At 40.7% G+C, this 15,192-nt stretch overlaps 1 protein-coding gene across 3 annotated transcripts in view; it reads right to left on the bottom strand.

The window, feature by feature from the left end:
• The window catches only part of LOC111871603 (general transcription factor IIF subunit 1), a 19,351-nt gene that overhangs the window by 2,733 nt on the left and 1,426 nt on the right, over positions 1-15,192 (bottom strand). For all 3 annotated transcript variants that reach the window (XM_023864824.2, XM_023864823.2, XM_033754312.1), the window contains 10 exons: positions 13,963-14,097; positions 12,374-12,508; positions 11,484-11,654; positions 9,282-9,409; positions 8,293-8,421; positions 6,975-7,092; positions 5,929-6,037; positions 4,393-4,657; positions 3,041-3,137; positions 769-951 (listed from right to left, as the gene is read on the bottom strand). In XM_023864824.2, the coding sequence (XP_023720592.1) occupies positions 769-951; positions 3,041-3,137; positions 4,393-4,657; positions 5,929-6,037; positions 6,975-7,092; positions 8,293-8,421; positions 9,282-9,409; positions 11,484-11,654; positions 12,374-12,508; positions 13,963-14,097 (1,470 nt within the window). The remainder of the gene's footprint in view (positions 1-768; positions 952-3,040; positions 3,138-4,392; positions 4,658-5,928; positions 6,038-6,974; positions 7,093-8,292; positions 8,422-9,281; positions 9,410-11,483; positions 11,655-12,373; positions 12,509-13,962; positions 14,098-15,192) is intronic.

The following is a 15,192-nucleotide window of genomic DNA, read 5'->3' as shown; positions in this document are numbered from 1 at the left end:
TTTTGGCAGAGGCACTTCTTGAACTTCGATCCAATAATGAAGCACGTATTGAATTTGAAAACAAGCAGATCTGTCATATTTTTGGATGTCAAGAGCTGCAAATGCTTTCAAAATTGCACATGAGGACGCAGTCAAAAAGTTGCTGCCCTTTGCAACAACCTACCTTTGCGAACAAGGATTTTCCACTCTACTGAACATAAAAACAAAGCAGAGAAATCGATTGGACCCCGAAGACAGTATGCAAATTGCTCTGACATCAAAATGTCCCAATTTTGATGTTACTGTATCAAAATTGAAACAACATAATTTCTCCAAAACCTGAAGTGAAAAAAATTTTCTAAGAAATCCTTTTGTTTCATAATGAGGATATTAATTTACTCGTATTTTATCGCATTTATTTTATACTTTTTGTATTTATAATTGTATTCTCCATATAAATAGATTCAATAAACCATTTGAATTTGAATAATCTATGATTTTCTCTCTTTCAAATCAAGGGGGTAACGTCGGCGTAAATAAATATATTTTGGGGTAATAAGTAAAAAAGTTCCCCGACCCCTGATCTAGTGCCAAGGTTAAGATCGCAAGGAGCTGTATCTTCATGACATTACACATATGGACAACTTATGTAAGAAAATGTTGGTTCTAGGATTGGCACAATTTGGCCTAATATGAGCTGTAATTCAAACAAAATTCTGAAGTAGTGTCAATTTCTTGACATGAATACAGATGACGAGTACAGGCACAAGGACACAACAGAACTCATACCTGCTTCCTGGATTTCCAGCATTGTAATATGGAGACAGAGCCGCAGATGAGAAGTTGTCTAACCGAGCCCTCTTACTGTGAGCAGCAGCGTGCGATACTCCGGGCTCTGGTGTTGCACTTAGTTTCCGTTTTCCACCTTCAAGACCGTCTTTCGTTGGGGTTCCTGACCGAGAGCTCGCTCCACTGTTACCATCATATAAAATGAATCCATCAACATTCAATACTAAAATTATGGTCTTCCAAGATCTAATGTTGCACAGTTCAGTAGAAAGGTATGAATGTTTCCATCCAAAATGTCAGTGCCAATCTATCAAACTACATGGGATTACATGCCAAAATACTGTAATCTTAACACTCAACCCACAAAACAATCAAATGTTAGGCATATTAAAATGTAATTTTTAAAGAATAAATACAGTTGTCCTTTCCTTTTGGGAGGCAGAGTAACTGAACACTAAAATTAGGAAAATCTTAAAATGGAGGAACATTAACATTGAGCGTATCAACCTGGGATCACTGAAATTCAACATTCAATATGGAGAAATCTCAAACAGAGGGACATGAAGAGGGGATTCCACTGTACTATGAAGTGCCTTCGTAAGCCCTAACTATAGGGAATTTGCCACCAACATTTCACATATGAGCCACATAACTCCAGGAGTTATGGCCCACCATGGGAAAGAGCAAGAAAGAAGAAACCCCCTTGAACAATGGTAAGAACCTGGTCTAACCAGAACTTTATAAGCGAACCACTCGGGATGACCAACCTTAAGGTGGGAGTGGTGGTTGCAGTTTGAGAATAATCAGCATGTAAAAAAAAAACAAGCAGCGGGAAGGAAGGTGAGATGAAACCAGGCAGAGACCTCAGAAAGGAAGAACAGGCAGTGCACCAATATGCTATTCAGGGCGAGGAGCCTTATGGATGGAGCAATATTAATGTATTTGATCAATGCATTGCCATGCAACAGGTCTGTCAACACAGTCCATCATGCAACAATAGATGAGGCCATGTTTTCTATGTCATCTGTGCCACGTCCAGCACTCCTAATGGACCAATGAATTCACAGTCTTGACATGTGACACGTGTTTTCTGTGTGGTCCATGCCGAGAGTATATAAGAGAATACAGGAAGGAGAATTGATACGACTTGAGTTCCGAAGTTCAGAGGGAAAAGCAGTGTGGCCAGAAGAATTAGAAGACTTAGTGTGTGACATTACATGTGCTGTAGTACATCGATGTTACGAGTCTGTAATTCAGTGAGACTTTTACAGTTCCTATTTTATAAATCCATTGCCAGGAAACAGATAGCGAGGACTAAAAAAAATAGATTCAGAAGATTAGTGTGGAGTGACTGTTAATTGTGTCAGCAAGAGTGTAATAACTGTTTGTATTTACAACTTATACGTGGTTAATAAATCAAACTACCGATCCAAACTACATCAGTAGGCACCAAAACACATCAAAATATGTCAAGCAAAGTGACAGATTTTCATGAAGGAAGTTTGAGAAACATACATTTGTTACACTAATACTTTTACAGTAGGAAGTAACAATGCAACATGGTAGTCATGTGAAATCTACAATTACATTTCAGTCCCGTGCCCCTAGCTAAGGAACCTTCAATGCTAGGTATATGAAATGGGCAGGTAGTGTACAGAGACACCATGCTACTAACCAGAAGGATGCGAATTTGATTCCTGATGCGGTCACTGGATTTTTCACTTGACCTAACCCTTCCAGCCACACTACCAGGAATCTTCCTGGGGGTAAAGGGCACCCAATGCATAAGGCTGACAACATCCCCACCATCTGTGTAGGCTGACCGTCTAGAAAACATGGAAGCCTCAATGTATCTTAACCCTATGGGCCTCCATGGCCTGTTACACTGATAGCTTTACCTTTACCTTCACCCATTTGCTGAACACCGATATAACCTCTTCTTGCAGTCACTGACTTGTTTCTGACAGTACAGGGCTCACTGCTTGCTTTTCACCATACTGTTCGACAATACACAAACACTGGACAAAGCTTCTAAGTGCAGACTCAACTCACTCCCTTCATGCGAGTAACCACAGTTTTATGCACATAATATTTCAAGAATGGTGCCACGCCTTTGTGAGTGGACTAGGTGCTTCACATGACTAGAACGGTCAGGGAGAGGGGAGGTGTGGAAACATCTGGCAGTGATACACATGCATACATTGGGATTTGACTCACCTTCCCCCCCGCACTTAGCCCACAGGAAAATATCATAAACATATAACAGACTCACCTGCTCGGTTCCCTTATGATCTTTGTATCCTTTAGTTGCTTCTTCTTGCTGTCGTCATCAGAATCTGTGCTGTCTGAGCTAAAATCACTGGATGAGTCTGAAACAAGAAATATCAGAACTGAGCACCAATGGTCTTAACAGATCATGAACAAAGCATTCGTAACCTTCAGATCTGTGACGTTCTACACATGAAAGTCACTCTCTCTCATTCTTAAGAGAATTTCAGTATGAATGCGAATTCACTTTGTCGGTTACTTTCTGCTGTTTCCAGTACTGCAGAATATGTAACAATACTGAATGGTAATATGATGAACTGCAAAGGATATGGAAGCAGAAGTGACCTAACTGAGATACTACCCCAGCAGTTGCCTGGTGGGAATGAGGAAAACCATGACAAGACCCCAGTCAGGACGGCCAGTGTCCTGGTACGGAGAGTGAAGATTACTGCCTTCTGGAATGTGACATTGTGTACAGTCTGGAAGAAAGTTATGAACACTCAGAAAGAATATATTGCCTCCATCTTTGGTGTAGAAGAGATAGACATGCAGAGCGTAAGTACACAGATGCATATGAAAATGGCGGAAGTCAATGGAGACAGCAGATTCCTCTCAAACACTGGTGACCTTTTACCAGAGTACATGGTGTCACGTCCCAGAACACAATATATTAACCACTAAAGAGGCTGCTGTAAAATGCATAATGAGTACTCTCATCAATCAGAATGATCTACCCAGCCATATTTTAATGTACACGGAAATGCATTAAAAAAACTCCGTGGCCTATAGTCTGCAAGCAAACTATACTCATAGAGCGACCGCCACTTGTTGGCGAGGTTAGTGCCAACGTTAGCAAATAGATGCTATTGCGTCATCAGCAAAATGAATTCCAAAGCTCATTAATTTCGGTTTTCTAGACTGGAGCCACTATTTTCTAGAAATAGCTCCTCAATTATCCTCATGAGGCTGAGTGGACCCTGTTCCAGACCCACTACTTCTCAGGAAATCTGGTAGCGCTGGGTATCGAACTATCTGTAGCCAGGAACTATGACCACTAGACCATAAAGGTGGTCTACAAGGACATGCATCACAAGATTAAGGTTGCATACAGTCTGGTGTAGTGGTAATGTTCAAAACTTGCACTCAAGACGTGCTCGATTCATATCTCGGCCATGACACTGGCTATTCTGACAGACTTTCAGTGTTTTCTTAAGTGCTAGGATAATGTACCTTGATCAGGCTGTAATCACTTCCTTACAAATTCCTTCCAATTCATCATTCATTTGCCATCCTACAATGTGATGCTACTCAGTGTCAATATGGAAGAAGCAAAGCGAAACTGTAGCTGCAACTTACCACGAGAATCGTCTTTCTTGCCAGCCTTCTTGGCACTCCCACAGCTCCCTGCCCCAGATGGATGGTCCCTCTTCTTCTTTTTCTTATTCTTCTTCTTCTTCTTCTTGCTTGAGCCCCCTGCTGCAGATGCTGCACCCGCACTGGCCCCCAGCCCCTTCTTTGTGCTGTCCTTCTCCTTGTTGTTCTGTCCACCACTGGCCCGCTCAGTATCAACCTTACCGTTCTTCTGCTCTCCTTCACTGTCCTTGTCATCATCCTTCTTCTCCTGCACAGACAAATTCATTTTGAACGCTTCAAGATAGGGAAGGCAAGGTCATAATTGTCTGGACATGTAGTTTGCACAGGCAGGCACAAAATCCATACACAAGTCCAAGGACTTAAAATGATACAACTTAGATTGGGAAGCTTCTGACAATGAGAGATTGATGGAAATGGCTGAAGACTGCAACCAGGGGCGGACTTCGGTATTAGCGGCGTCAAACCTTTGGGTTCTTAACAAGAAAGTTAGTGAATATTTTATTTGGTTTTTTAATAATACTGTATCAATTAAGCCCAAAGATCACAAGTACAGCAATAATATGTGTCTCTAAATTTGAAAGATATATTTGACAAATTCAAAGATTTCCTTAATTTATTTAACCATTTCCCCTCAACTATGTAAGTTACAAAGTTGAAAGGGACACTGTAAGAGATGACCTAATGAAGATGTGAAAGCAACACTAATTTATTTTACAGCATGTGAGTGTGCATCACTTTGCAGCTCAGAGGTTCTGAGTTAAAATTTCAGACAAGATATGGGATAACATGACAAGACTTTTCATGGCATTCCTCAGTCCCTCCAGGTACACACCAGGAGGGATGAAATTCAGGTAATTCAAGGAAGAATGACATGGCGCCATGTACATCTTGTGTGAACTGATGTTTCGGAAGAACGTATCGCCTCCATCTTCAGACTGCAGCCACCTGCTGATGCTGGTTCCAGGCTCACGGATTTTTGTACCCTGAAGATGAAGGTGGTACATTCCAATGAAATGTCGGTTCATACAAGATTTACCACATCCTAGAAGACTGTGTTCTTCATAGTCACCACCCTGAAAACCTCAAATCTTACAGGTAATTCAAGACCACTATCAGGAGTATCAGGTTTAAGGCTCTCCAACTGCCTTTATGTTACGCCTGAAAAGGCTCTAATTCATCTGCTGGATGAAGATGGGGACTTCAAGCAAAGTTTAAATTAAGGATATGTTCCTGTGAGAGTCAACTATGGATTAGTTCACAATCCTGTCAGCATCTAGGCTGCAGAGCATCAGACACTGGTATGACTGATTAATAACAAATTAGTAAGGATTTGGAAATAAACAGTCATGACTTAATCAAGGTACCATCCTGGCATTTGCCTTGAAAGACTGAGGAAAATCACCTAAAATCTCAGTCATGACAACTGATGTCTTGAGAAATGCCTGAATACAGGCCTAGTGTGATACCACTAGACCAACTCACTCGATGTTTCCTGAAAAATTATAATATCTGTCATACCTCTTCCTCCTCTTCATCCTCCTCACCAGAAGACAACAATTTTCTGAGTGCATCCTCTTCAGCAACCCCTTTCAGCTCCTTGTTGGCAAGTTGCTCAGGTTCTGAAACACTGTAACACAAGAGCAACTTCAACCACATGCATAAGGAAATCAATAATAAATGATTCAAAAGCTAAACAGGGTGTTACAGAAAACACTTCATATGTTGCTGTACATACAGTAGTCCTTAAGCAAATATTCCATGTGGCAATATTCAATTTTATGACATGAATGTTCTAAAATATGTAAGAAGACTGTCAATCTAGGTACCAATTTATTCATAAAAACAAACAAACTCCATGCTTCAAGTCTGCAAGCGAACTATACTGACCAAGTGACCAATTATCCTCATGAGGTCGAGTGGACCCTGTTCCAGACCCACTATTTCTCAGAAAATCTGGTAGCCCCAGGAATCGAACCTGAACGCTGGATCTGTAGGTAGGAACTCTGACCACCAGACCACAGAGAAAAGCAGAAAAAGGAACATCCTACACTGAAATGTAACTGGTGAACAGATGATACAGAACTATCATCAGGAGACATTACTGTCCAGGAACAGGGAATTTTCAGTCTGTGATTTCATTGCTAACACTGCAAGTCAATAATGTCAGTGTTATGAAATTAACGGGCATGGGGATTCGTTGTGCTGACCATGCAACACCCTCTATCAGCTAAAGTTGGCAATAACTTCACCAACAAGCAGCGGTCACTCGGTCAGTATAGTTCACTTGAAGACTCGAGCCACGGAGTTTGTTTTTTGTTTTGTTTGTTTAATTTCTTCCATTCAAGACTTTCTTCAGTTTAGTATTCAAGTCCAGTATACCCACCCCCACAAAATCTTAAATAGGGTTTTCAGTGCATAGCACTATGCAAGTAAACAGCTGACAGTAAACTTTGGAATAATGAGTTTAGCCACCACATCTTGTGCTTGTATGGAAGCAGTAAAAATTTGCCTCGGTGCAGTTGCTACTACTGACAACATTAGAAATGTGCTTAAACAAGACAAACCTATCTGATGAATCGGAGATATAATCAAGTTCCCGTCCCTCCTCATCGCCATCGTCACTCTCTTCAAATGCTTCATCATCAGAGTCCCTCTTCTTCTTTTTCTTCTTCGTTTCCTCCCCTGAGAAAGAAATAACATGGGGATGCTAAAAAATAAACTGTACACAAGACACATCCTCATGTATTTGTTCATACAGATTTCATAAGAGGTAAAAAAAAAAGTAAAGGTATCCCTGTAACAGGCCATGGAGGCCCATAGGGTTGACAGATGTTGAGGTTCCCACATTTTGTAGACAATCGGCTCACAGATGGCAGTGAGGCTGTCAGCCTTACACACTGGCCGCCCTTTACCCCCCGAGGAATATTCCTGGTACTCATTCTGTTAGAGGCTGAGTCAACCCCAGGGCCATAGTGCAGCTCGAAGGATTAGGACAAATGAAAAAAATCCACCTCATCAGGACTCAAACCCACGACCTTCCAGCTTGTAGCATAGTGCCTCCATAGATTTCATACCACTTAAGTGTAAATTCATGAGCTTGAAATCAGTGCACAAAAAAGTCAGAAAGTTTTCAGGAATGCTATGTTCCAACATAGCACTGAATAAATGAGGATATCTGCATGCAGCACAATTACTCCTTTCCAATTACCTCATAATCACGAGGACTTATGGAAGAAGTGCATTTCAGATAAAATGTTTCAATTTTTTTCTACAACTCCCATGTGTTTCACTCTTATAAAATATTTAGAAATTTACAGGCACATTACACTTGAGAAGCAAGCTTGGTAAAAAGATTGGCTTTCCTGACTAACATTTTTCATGGTTTTCTTCTAGATGAAAATCAGAACAGTAGATGAAACTGAATCATGACCACTACCGCTTATGTCCTTTCCAATTCATAACTCACTAATAATTGTACAGTCAACACTAAACTCTGTCTAAAACATCGGCGAGGGGACTTCTTTATCAGACATTGATGGAAATCATTATGTCACCATTGAAAAGGTTATTAGATTCTATTTTCAACTTACAATATGAACCACAACTGTCACACTGGCAGTCTTGTTGAATATGAAGAACTCCTCTCCTGTAAGGCACCCCACTTGAGTTACAACACACCATCCAAGATGTTTTGGACAGACAACCTCAATCATCAAGCGTCAGTAACAAAACAAAGAATAAGAATAAATAAAACCTGACTCTCTCAGATACGCTACCTCAGCAGCTTAACTTCTCCACTTTGTGACAAGCCATCAGAGACCACAGAAGCCACAGCTATACAGACATTTATGATGAGAACAAAAAAGGAGGATAACTACACACCTTTCTTGGTCTTCTTCTTCTTATCCTTGTCCTCTTTCTCTTCTCTGTCATTCTTCTCATCTACTGAGTCTGAATCATCAGAGTCATCGTCAGACTGTATCCACTCATCCATGTCAGATATCTTCAGTTCTACAAACCAAAACTGTACCCTCAGCAACTTACAGTGACAATACACTCACTGCCTCTTCCCCCACTTCAGGAAATGTGACTGCAATCATTACCCTGTATTCTTTGCTTCTGATTCAACAAAAACTACCCTCCCTACCTGTAAATTAAACTGCAGAATATCATAGTCCTAGTCACAAATGGCAGAGGGAAACGCTCAAAACATTCTTAGCATTTTGTGTAAACATGATCATGGCATGTAACATGACATACACAAGCATGCTCAGTCAGTCAGTCAGTACAGCAACCAGACTGAGCTCTAGACAGCTGGGGAATGAAGGCGCAAATCCTGGCCGAAGCAAGATATTTCTCTCTATCACTAATCCAGTGCTCAGGTCAATATGAAGAGCTACATCTCCACTCTCCCTTGGTGTTCAACTAAGCACTGGGAATGGATTAACGTAATGTGCAAGAATACATTTTGCAAGATGCAGTGAAGGAAGCAGTAACTAAAATCTGAACTTATGCTCAACCCTCCGGTGCATATCAGCCAAACGGAGGAGTTGCAATCCTAGGAAGCATCAGGAGTGACAAAACTGCATTTTACAAAGTTAAGAATATATGCCAATATAGGATTCTGGGCACTCAGATAGGAAGCCACACAGTAAAAGCAATTTACTTCATATCTCTCCCTAAAATAAAATCATAACGATGCTGCTCAACTATGGTAACACAGTGCACTGATAGAGTTCAGCATACACTGATCATTGATACCATTAATTCTGTCAGTGGGTAAACCTGCCAACGACTTGTGTCCTCATTTTCATTTCAGATCTTACATCAGTGCCAAGCACCACAAAAGATTTTCGCCGCGAGATACACACCTTTCTTGCTTCCAGCAGATGATTTTTTGGTTTTGCCCTCCTCTGGATCCTCAGGATCACCATCCTCATCACCAGGTCGCAACCGTTGTCGCAACATGAGGGAAAAGTAGTTGACCAGTTTGTTGCGCCTGAAACATACACCTTGATAACAAAACTCACAACAATTACTCTTTGTCTGCAGCAAGCTCTGGGGGTGTTGAGAGCAAGGTGTTGAAGAGAAGTCTTCAGATGCCATTTGAGGTGCTCACAGTGGTTGATTAAATACTGACTAAACATGTGTGATGGTACAATACACTTGCAGTAGGCAACCCTTATGGAGTGTTCAAAAAGATCTCCTGGTAGCAATTTTGGTTCATATCACATATTACAAATAAAATCTAGCAACATTCTAAAATAACAATCTGCTTGGTGATGAAAAAAAGTGAAGCTGTCCCTAAAGTAAAGTGATCCCTGTAACAGGATATGAAGGCCCACAGGGTTGTGAGAGAGCCTCACACTCCCACATTTTCTCTAAACAGGCTCACAAATGGAGGTAAGGTTGTCAGCCTTATGCACCAGCAGCCCTTTACCCCCCCCCCAGGAAGAGTTCTGTTACTTATTTCTGTTAGAGGCTGAGTTGACCCCAGAGCCACAGTGCAGCTGGAAGGATTAGGTCGACTGAAAAAACCAATGACCTCACCAGGAATCAAACCCACAATCTTTTGTCTTGTAGCATAGTGCCTCAATCAACTATGCTACCATGTACCCCCAAAGTTGTCCCTGTGCTTAACTAATCAAGCACTATGCCATGAAGAAGCAGGAGGGAGTGAATGTATAGATCCACGTGTTCTTGACCTCAGTATTAGTTGCAGATGAGTGGCCAGCTTCACGGCCCGACAGCTTTACCCCTTGGCATGTATTAAATAAGAGGCTGGGTGGGACGCAGATCTGGTTTGGACAACGTGGAAAAGAGAAAATTCTTGACCCTACTGGGACTTAGCCTGTAGCCAGTCACCATGGCAACTGCACTATCCCAGCTCTGTCTGGTGATGATGCACCCTAAAATGTTTTAGACACAGTATCTGAAGATTACTGCACTCAGGATATGACACCCTGTAGTCTAACCGATTATTACAAATGTTTCAGAGGTATCTGCTGTTTCCATCTTCAGGGTAAAAGTGTTAAGCACGATAAGAACTAGTATGAATATAGGGAGATCAACTGCAACTAGAGCCCTGCATGAACCAACAGGTTCCACCCTGAAGATGGAGACAGCACATTTGTCAAAAACTGTGGGAATGGTCTACCAGGGTATGCAACATCACATCCCAGAAGACACCAATCTTCTTACTTTTTAAGATGTTGATAATTACAAATATAGCAATAGTGCGACCCTTTCAGGTTATATCTAATTATTCAACATAGAATCTGTACCAGTAGAAATGAATCACTATCTAGTATAATTACTAACGTACAGTGCCTGTTAGATTATGTTACTGACAGAAGCGTTTACTGTAGAACATACAACATAAGAATTGGCATGAATTCAAGTTTTTATTCCATATTTTCATTCTATAAATACAAGTGAGTTCTACATGAATACCTTCTCTGGGGATCACCTTAAATTTCATGTTGACTTCCAAAGAAATAAATTCTCAAGAATTTTAACATCTTTCATGTCGACTGAGTATCAACCAATGCAAATGAAAAGATGTCACTACAGAGCTTACTCCTTCAAGAGTACAAGCATCAAAACGAAACTGACACAAAGAGGAACTGAATGTGTTAACACAGTAATAAGAGAGAAAAATATGAGTGGCCCAAAAAACCATTAACATAAAAATTCATAGGGTACATTTAAACCATTACCAACATATACCACTGAAACATGGATCATTAGAGACAGAAACAAAGCAAAATAAAAAAGCTGAAGGCATAACGGAACAGAATCAGAAACGAAATTTGTAGAGAAGAAACTGGAACCCAAATTCTATTGGAGTTGTAAGAGAAATGGTTTTGCTATACAAGACACATGAACAGAACAAGGATACTGAGGATATTACAATAAAAATGTACAGACAAGACACCTACAGGATGATCCAGAACAAGACGATTAAGCCAGGCGCTGGAAGAGTAAAGGATCTGTTGGCGAGATATAAGAGATTCTGGGCTTTCTCTGATCAACTCGTGTGAAATGATGTTGGAAATAGTAGTAGTACAGACCTGCCAAACTGCTCCTCTGCTTCCTCAGCAGTAAGTGACTTGTAACGTTGGATAGGCTGGAAGTTATACCACTCCTGGAGTGGAAATGCTTCAATAGCACCATCTGGCGCATGTGTGAAAACATAGTATGATGCATTCTCAGCCACCCCACCCTCCCTGTTGCCACGGAACCTGCACAGACCATTATGAAAGTTTTAAGCAAAATAAAAGAGAAAAGTAAGACACAGCAATAAGAAAACATCCGACCATTCACTTCGGAATATTTTATCTTACCAGACTCTAATAACCTAACACCTCAGACCGGGGCCCTTCTCGAGATGCTAATAATCGCTCTCAGCTAGTCAAGAAATTCTTAACATTTTATAGAAGCTCATTACCGTGTTCTGAGAACCTGACAGCGACACAAATTTATCCAGTCCACACCCTTACACTACCTCTTTAAGGCCAATTTAATATTATCCTCTCATCTACAATTAGGTCTTTCAACAGGTCTCATCCTAACAGATTTTCTGGCCAAAATTCTGTACACATTTGTCAACTGTTCCATGTACTCGTATGTTACAGGTCCTGCCCATCTCATCCTCCTTGAATCATCCTAACAAAATCTGGTGAAGAGTAAAAATTATTAATTTCATCATAATGAACTTTTTTCCAGCCTCCTAACAATCTAAAGGTTAAAATACACAAATGTATTATTATTACCAGTCCATACAAGTACGAAACTTGGTCTCTCATTCCAAGCAAAGAATACAAAATGAGTGCATTTGAGAAACATCACATCAAAGATATAACCCACTTTCTGTATGTACATGGATCTCCAAATTAACTATTCTCTGAGAAATGACAGTTATGCAAGTAACATGCCTTAGAACCCGAGAATAGAGGCTCACTTTTTGCCAGTCTTTCCTCCAATTTTCAGGATCCATGGCTGATCTTCTGGACGATATTTGCGGCTCACAATGCCATATTTCTTTCTGCGGGCCTCCTCACGAGCATCTCGGCCAAACTCGCTGCCAGCACCAAACCTACACCAAACACAGACTAAAGGTAATTTTAGCAACACTTGGTCCATTCATTTTTATCTTAGGAGAGGGGTGAGACTGACACAATACTTATTCCTGGACTTAAGATATTTGTGCCAAAGAATGGTAGCACACTTAACCTTTCATATGTCATGAACCAATTAGACTGGCTTTGGGTAAAATGGTAAAGTCAAACCTGTCATCACAATGTATGGGGAAATGGGGGTATAGTTCCATCAATCTTAAACTCAGAAGAAGGTGGAGGTGACAGGTCAGTTTCATACACCCTGATGCTTTACCTCCATGGAAAGAGCCCCCAGTACTCATTGGAGAGCATGTTGGGTGGGTTCCAAGTGTATCTGCATTAGAATCACCACAGCCAATGAGACTTACAGACAGCAACATTTCTGTATGTAACTAGCATCAAGAGTCGCATACCGATGTCTAGACAAAGGAACAAACTTTCACAGGCTCTATGCCTGCTGTCATTTAAAGGTCATTTGAGGAAGTACTGTGATTCTTTTTGTGCAACTGCATTTATGCCCCAAGTATGTCTGTGTTTCTAGCAGCCACCTCTACAATGGGGCCTGGCAGCCAAAGGGTTAATAATCAAGGGCACACAGTAACTCACAACCAAACAAAAGTTGACATAAATATTTGTGCCTCACAGCACTGACATTACAGTGTCTGGCTGCTTCACTTACAGAAACCTGTGTAGCACCTTGCTCCACTAATATCATATTGGGCATGAACTTCCACAGCAACAAATGTTTCCAGTTGTAAGCTAACTTCTTTCTTCAAGATAACATATGAATAAAGTAGGCATATCTCATTGACATCAAACAACATTTACATATAAAATATCCGAAGGCAACCTTACAATATTGCGACCACATATACATATACACAATTCTTCTCCTACAATGGATAGGTGTAGCCCTTCAGCATCATGGCCTCATATGAGAATGCTCTACCAGCCCTTGATGAGAGATCAGTATGAATCATCAGTTGAATAACTGGCATGAGAAAACTATAATATTCAGAGAAAAACCTGGCAACCACAGATCTCACATGAACTATGTCTGGAACTGAGCCCAGGCCCCATGATGAGAAGTGAGCAACTAACTGCTGCGTTACAGCATGGCCTTGTACCTTAGTAAACCAAGAAATTATCAAGTATCACAGAATTTATGAATAAGAACAAAATAATTTAAAGATATGGGAAGAAAGCTCCAGGTATATATACAGACTTACTGCATACTGCAACTACAATCCCTGCAGTTCAAATGGTATTTTCCTCATTAAATCTACAAGGTCAGCAATAAGCTGTACACACTCTGCCATATTATGACAAAAACCTGGAAGTATTTGTATGTTTGAGTTCTACTGAATCAATGAGCTAAGAAATACTTAGCAGTCGAGGGGGGCAGATACATGATCGTGTTGTCAGTACTGACTTTGGCATCTCTTCCTCAGTGCCGCGGAATTCCTTCATATTATTCTCACGTTCCATCTTCACCTGCGTCCATTTGCCAAAGTCTACATTTACCGATGAAGTGAACCTCATGACTTGGTACTTTTTCTTTGTGTTCCTGTAAACATAAACATGGCCAATAAGGAGCTGTGCACAGGTACTGCACCCTAGTCCAATCACAGGTTTTGGTTTTTTGAAGTGTCAAGTTCTTGATGTTAATTCTGTTCTGATGTTGTTACACTGTATAGCTGTTAGCTATGTTGCTGACATTTCAGAGGTACATGCTACCTCCATCTTCAGGACTGAAGTATGTAGGCTGCTGAGTTGTTGTGCATGTGTGTGTATGTACATGTACAAAATTCTGTTCCAAAAAGCAGGGACAGAGGGGGACTGAGTGGGGAAAGGTGTGCTGAAGGCTATTTTAAGGGTCAAGGAACGCAGAGAAAATTGTCAGCAACTGATACTCTCAAGCAGTCCTCCATCAAGATAGATCATGTAAATCGTTACCAGTGACTCTGAGCACCCAACTTTCAAAGGAGATAGCACGTTACCCCACAACACTGGTAGTGATACTCCATACTACATGGTGTCACATCCTTTTAACACTTCAATTATTTCCAACAAGACATCCCATCTACCATCCCCATGACATTTTTACGTGACATCTTATGAATGAGAAAGTAGAGTGCATTCCAGATTCTGTTGAGGTTTCAACGTTTTCAACTGCACATGCTTAAACAACATAGTAAGATATTTAAATAAGCTATAAAAAATGAAAATATAAGTAACAAAGATCAGTCACTGCAGGTTAGTGACCACCAGTCTTCTGTATTTGGGAGGTTCAAAACTTGGCCCTGAGACTGGCCATCTGAAGATGTCTATCAGTTCCTGAAGACAAAGGAAGAGAATAAACTTAAGATGATGACCACTTCACCAATAGGCAGACTGGATATAAAGCTCTGGAATTGTTCAAATCTCAGCCAGGTCATCAACTAACTAAGTGACATCTCTTGTGATTTGCCTCCATTCTTCCAGGCAAATGCCAAGACAGTGCCTTGATCAGGTCATGACTTTATTTCATCATTCGCTCATAATCCTACAATTAAAATCTGAACTACTATGAACAGCATTGTTAAGTAAACAACAAAAAATTGAAGAAAGTCATCTTCTGGGATCTGGCGCCGTGTATTCTTTGTTTCAGCTGAAACAAAGA

Source organism: Cryptotermes secundus, unplaced genomic scaffold (assembly GCF_002891405.2).
Source record: "Cryptotermes secundus unplaced genomic scaffold, Csec_1.0 scaffold1876, whole genome shotgun sequence".
Taxonomy (NCBI): Eukaryota; Metazoa; Arthropoda; class Insecta; order Blattodea; family Kalotermitidae; genus Cryptotermes; species Cryptotermes secundus.
Note: the sequence above shows the minus strand (reverse complement) of the source record. Positions and strands in the feature narration are given on the sequence as shown.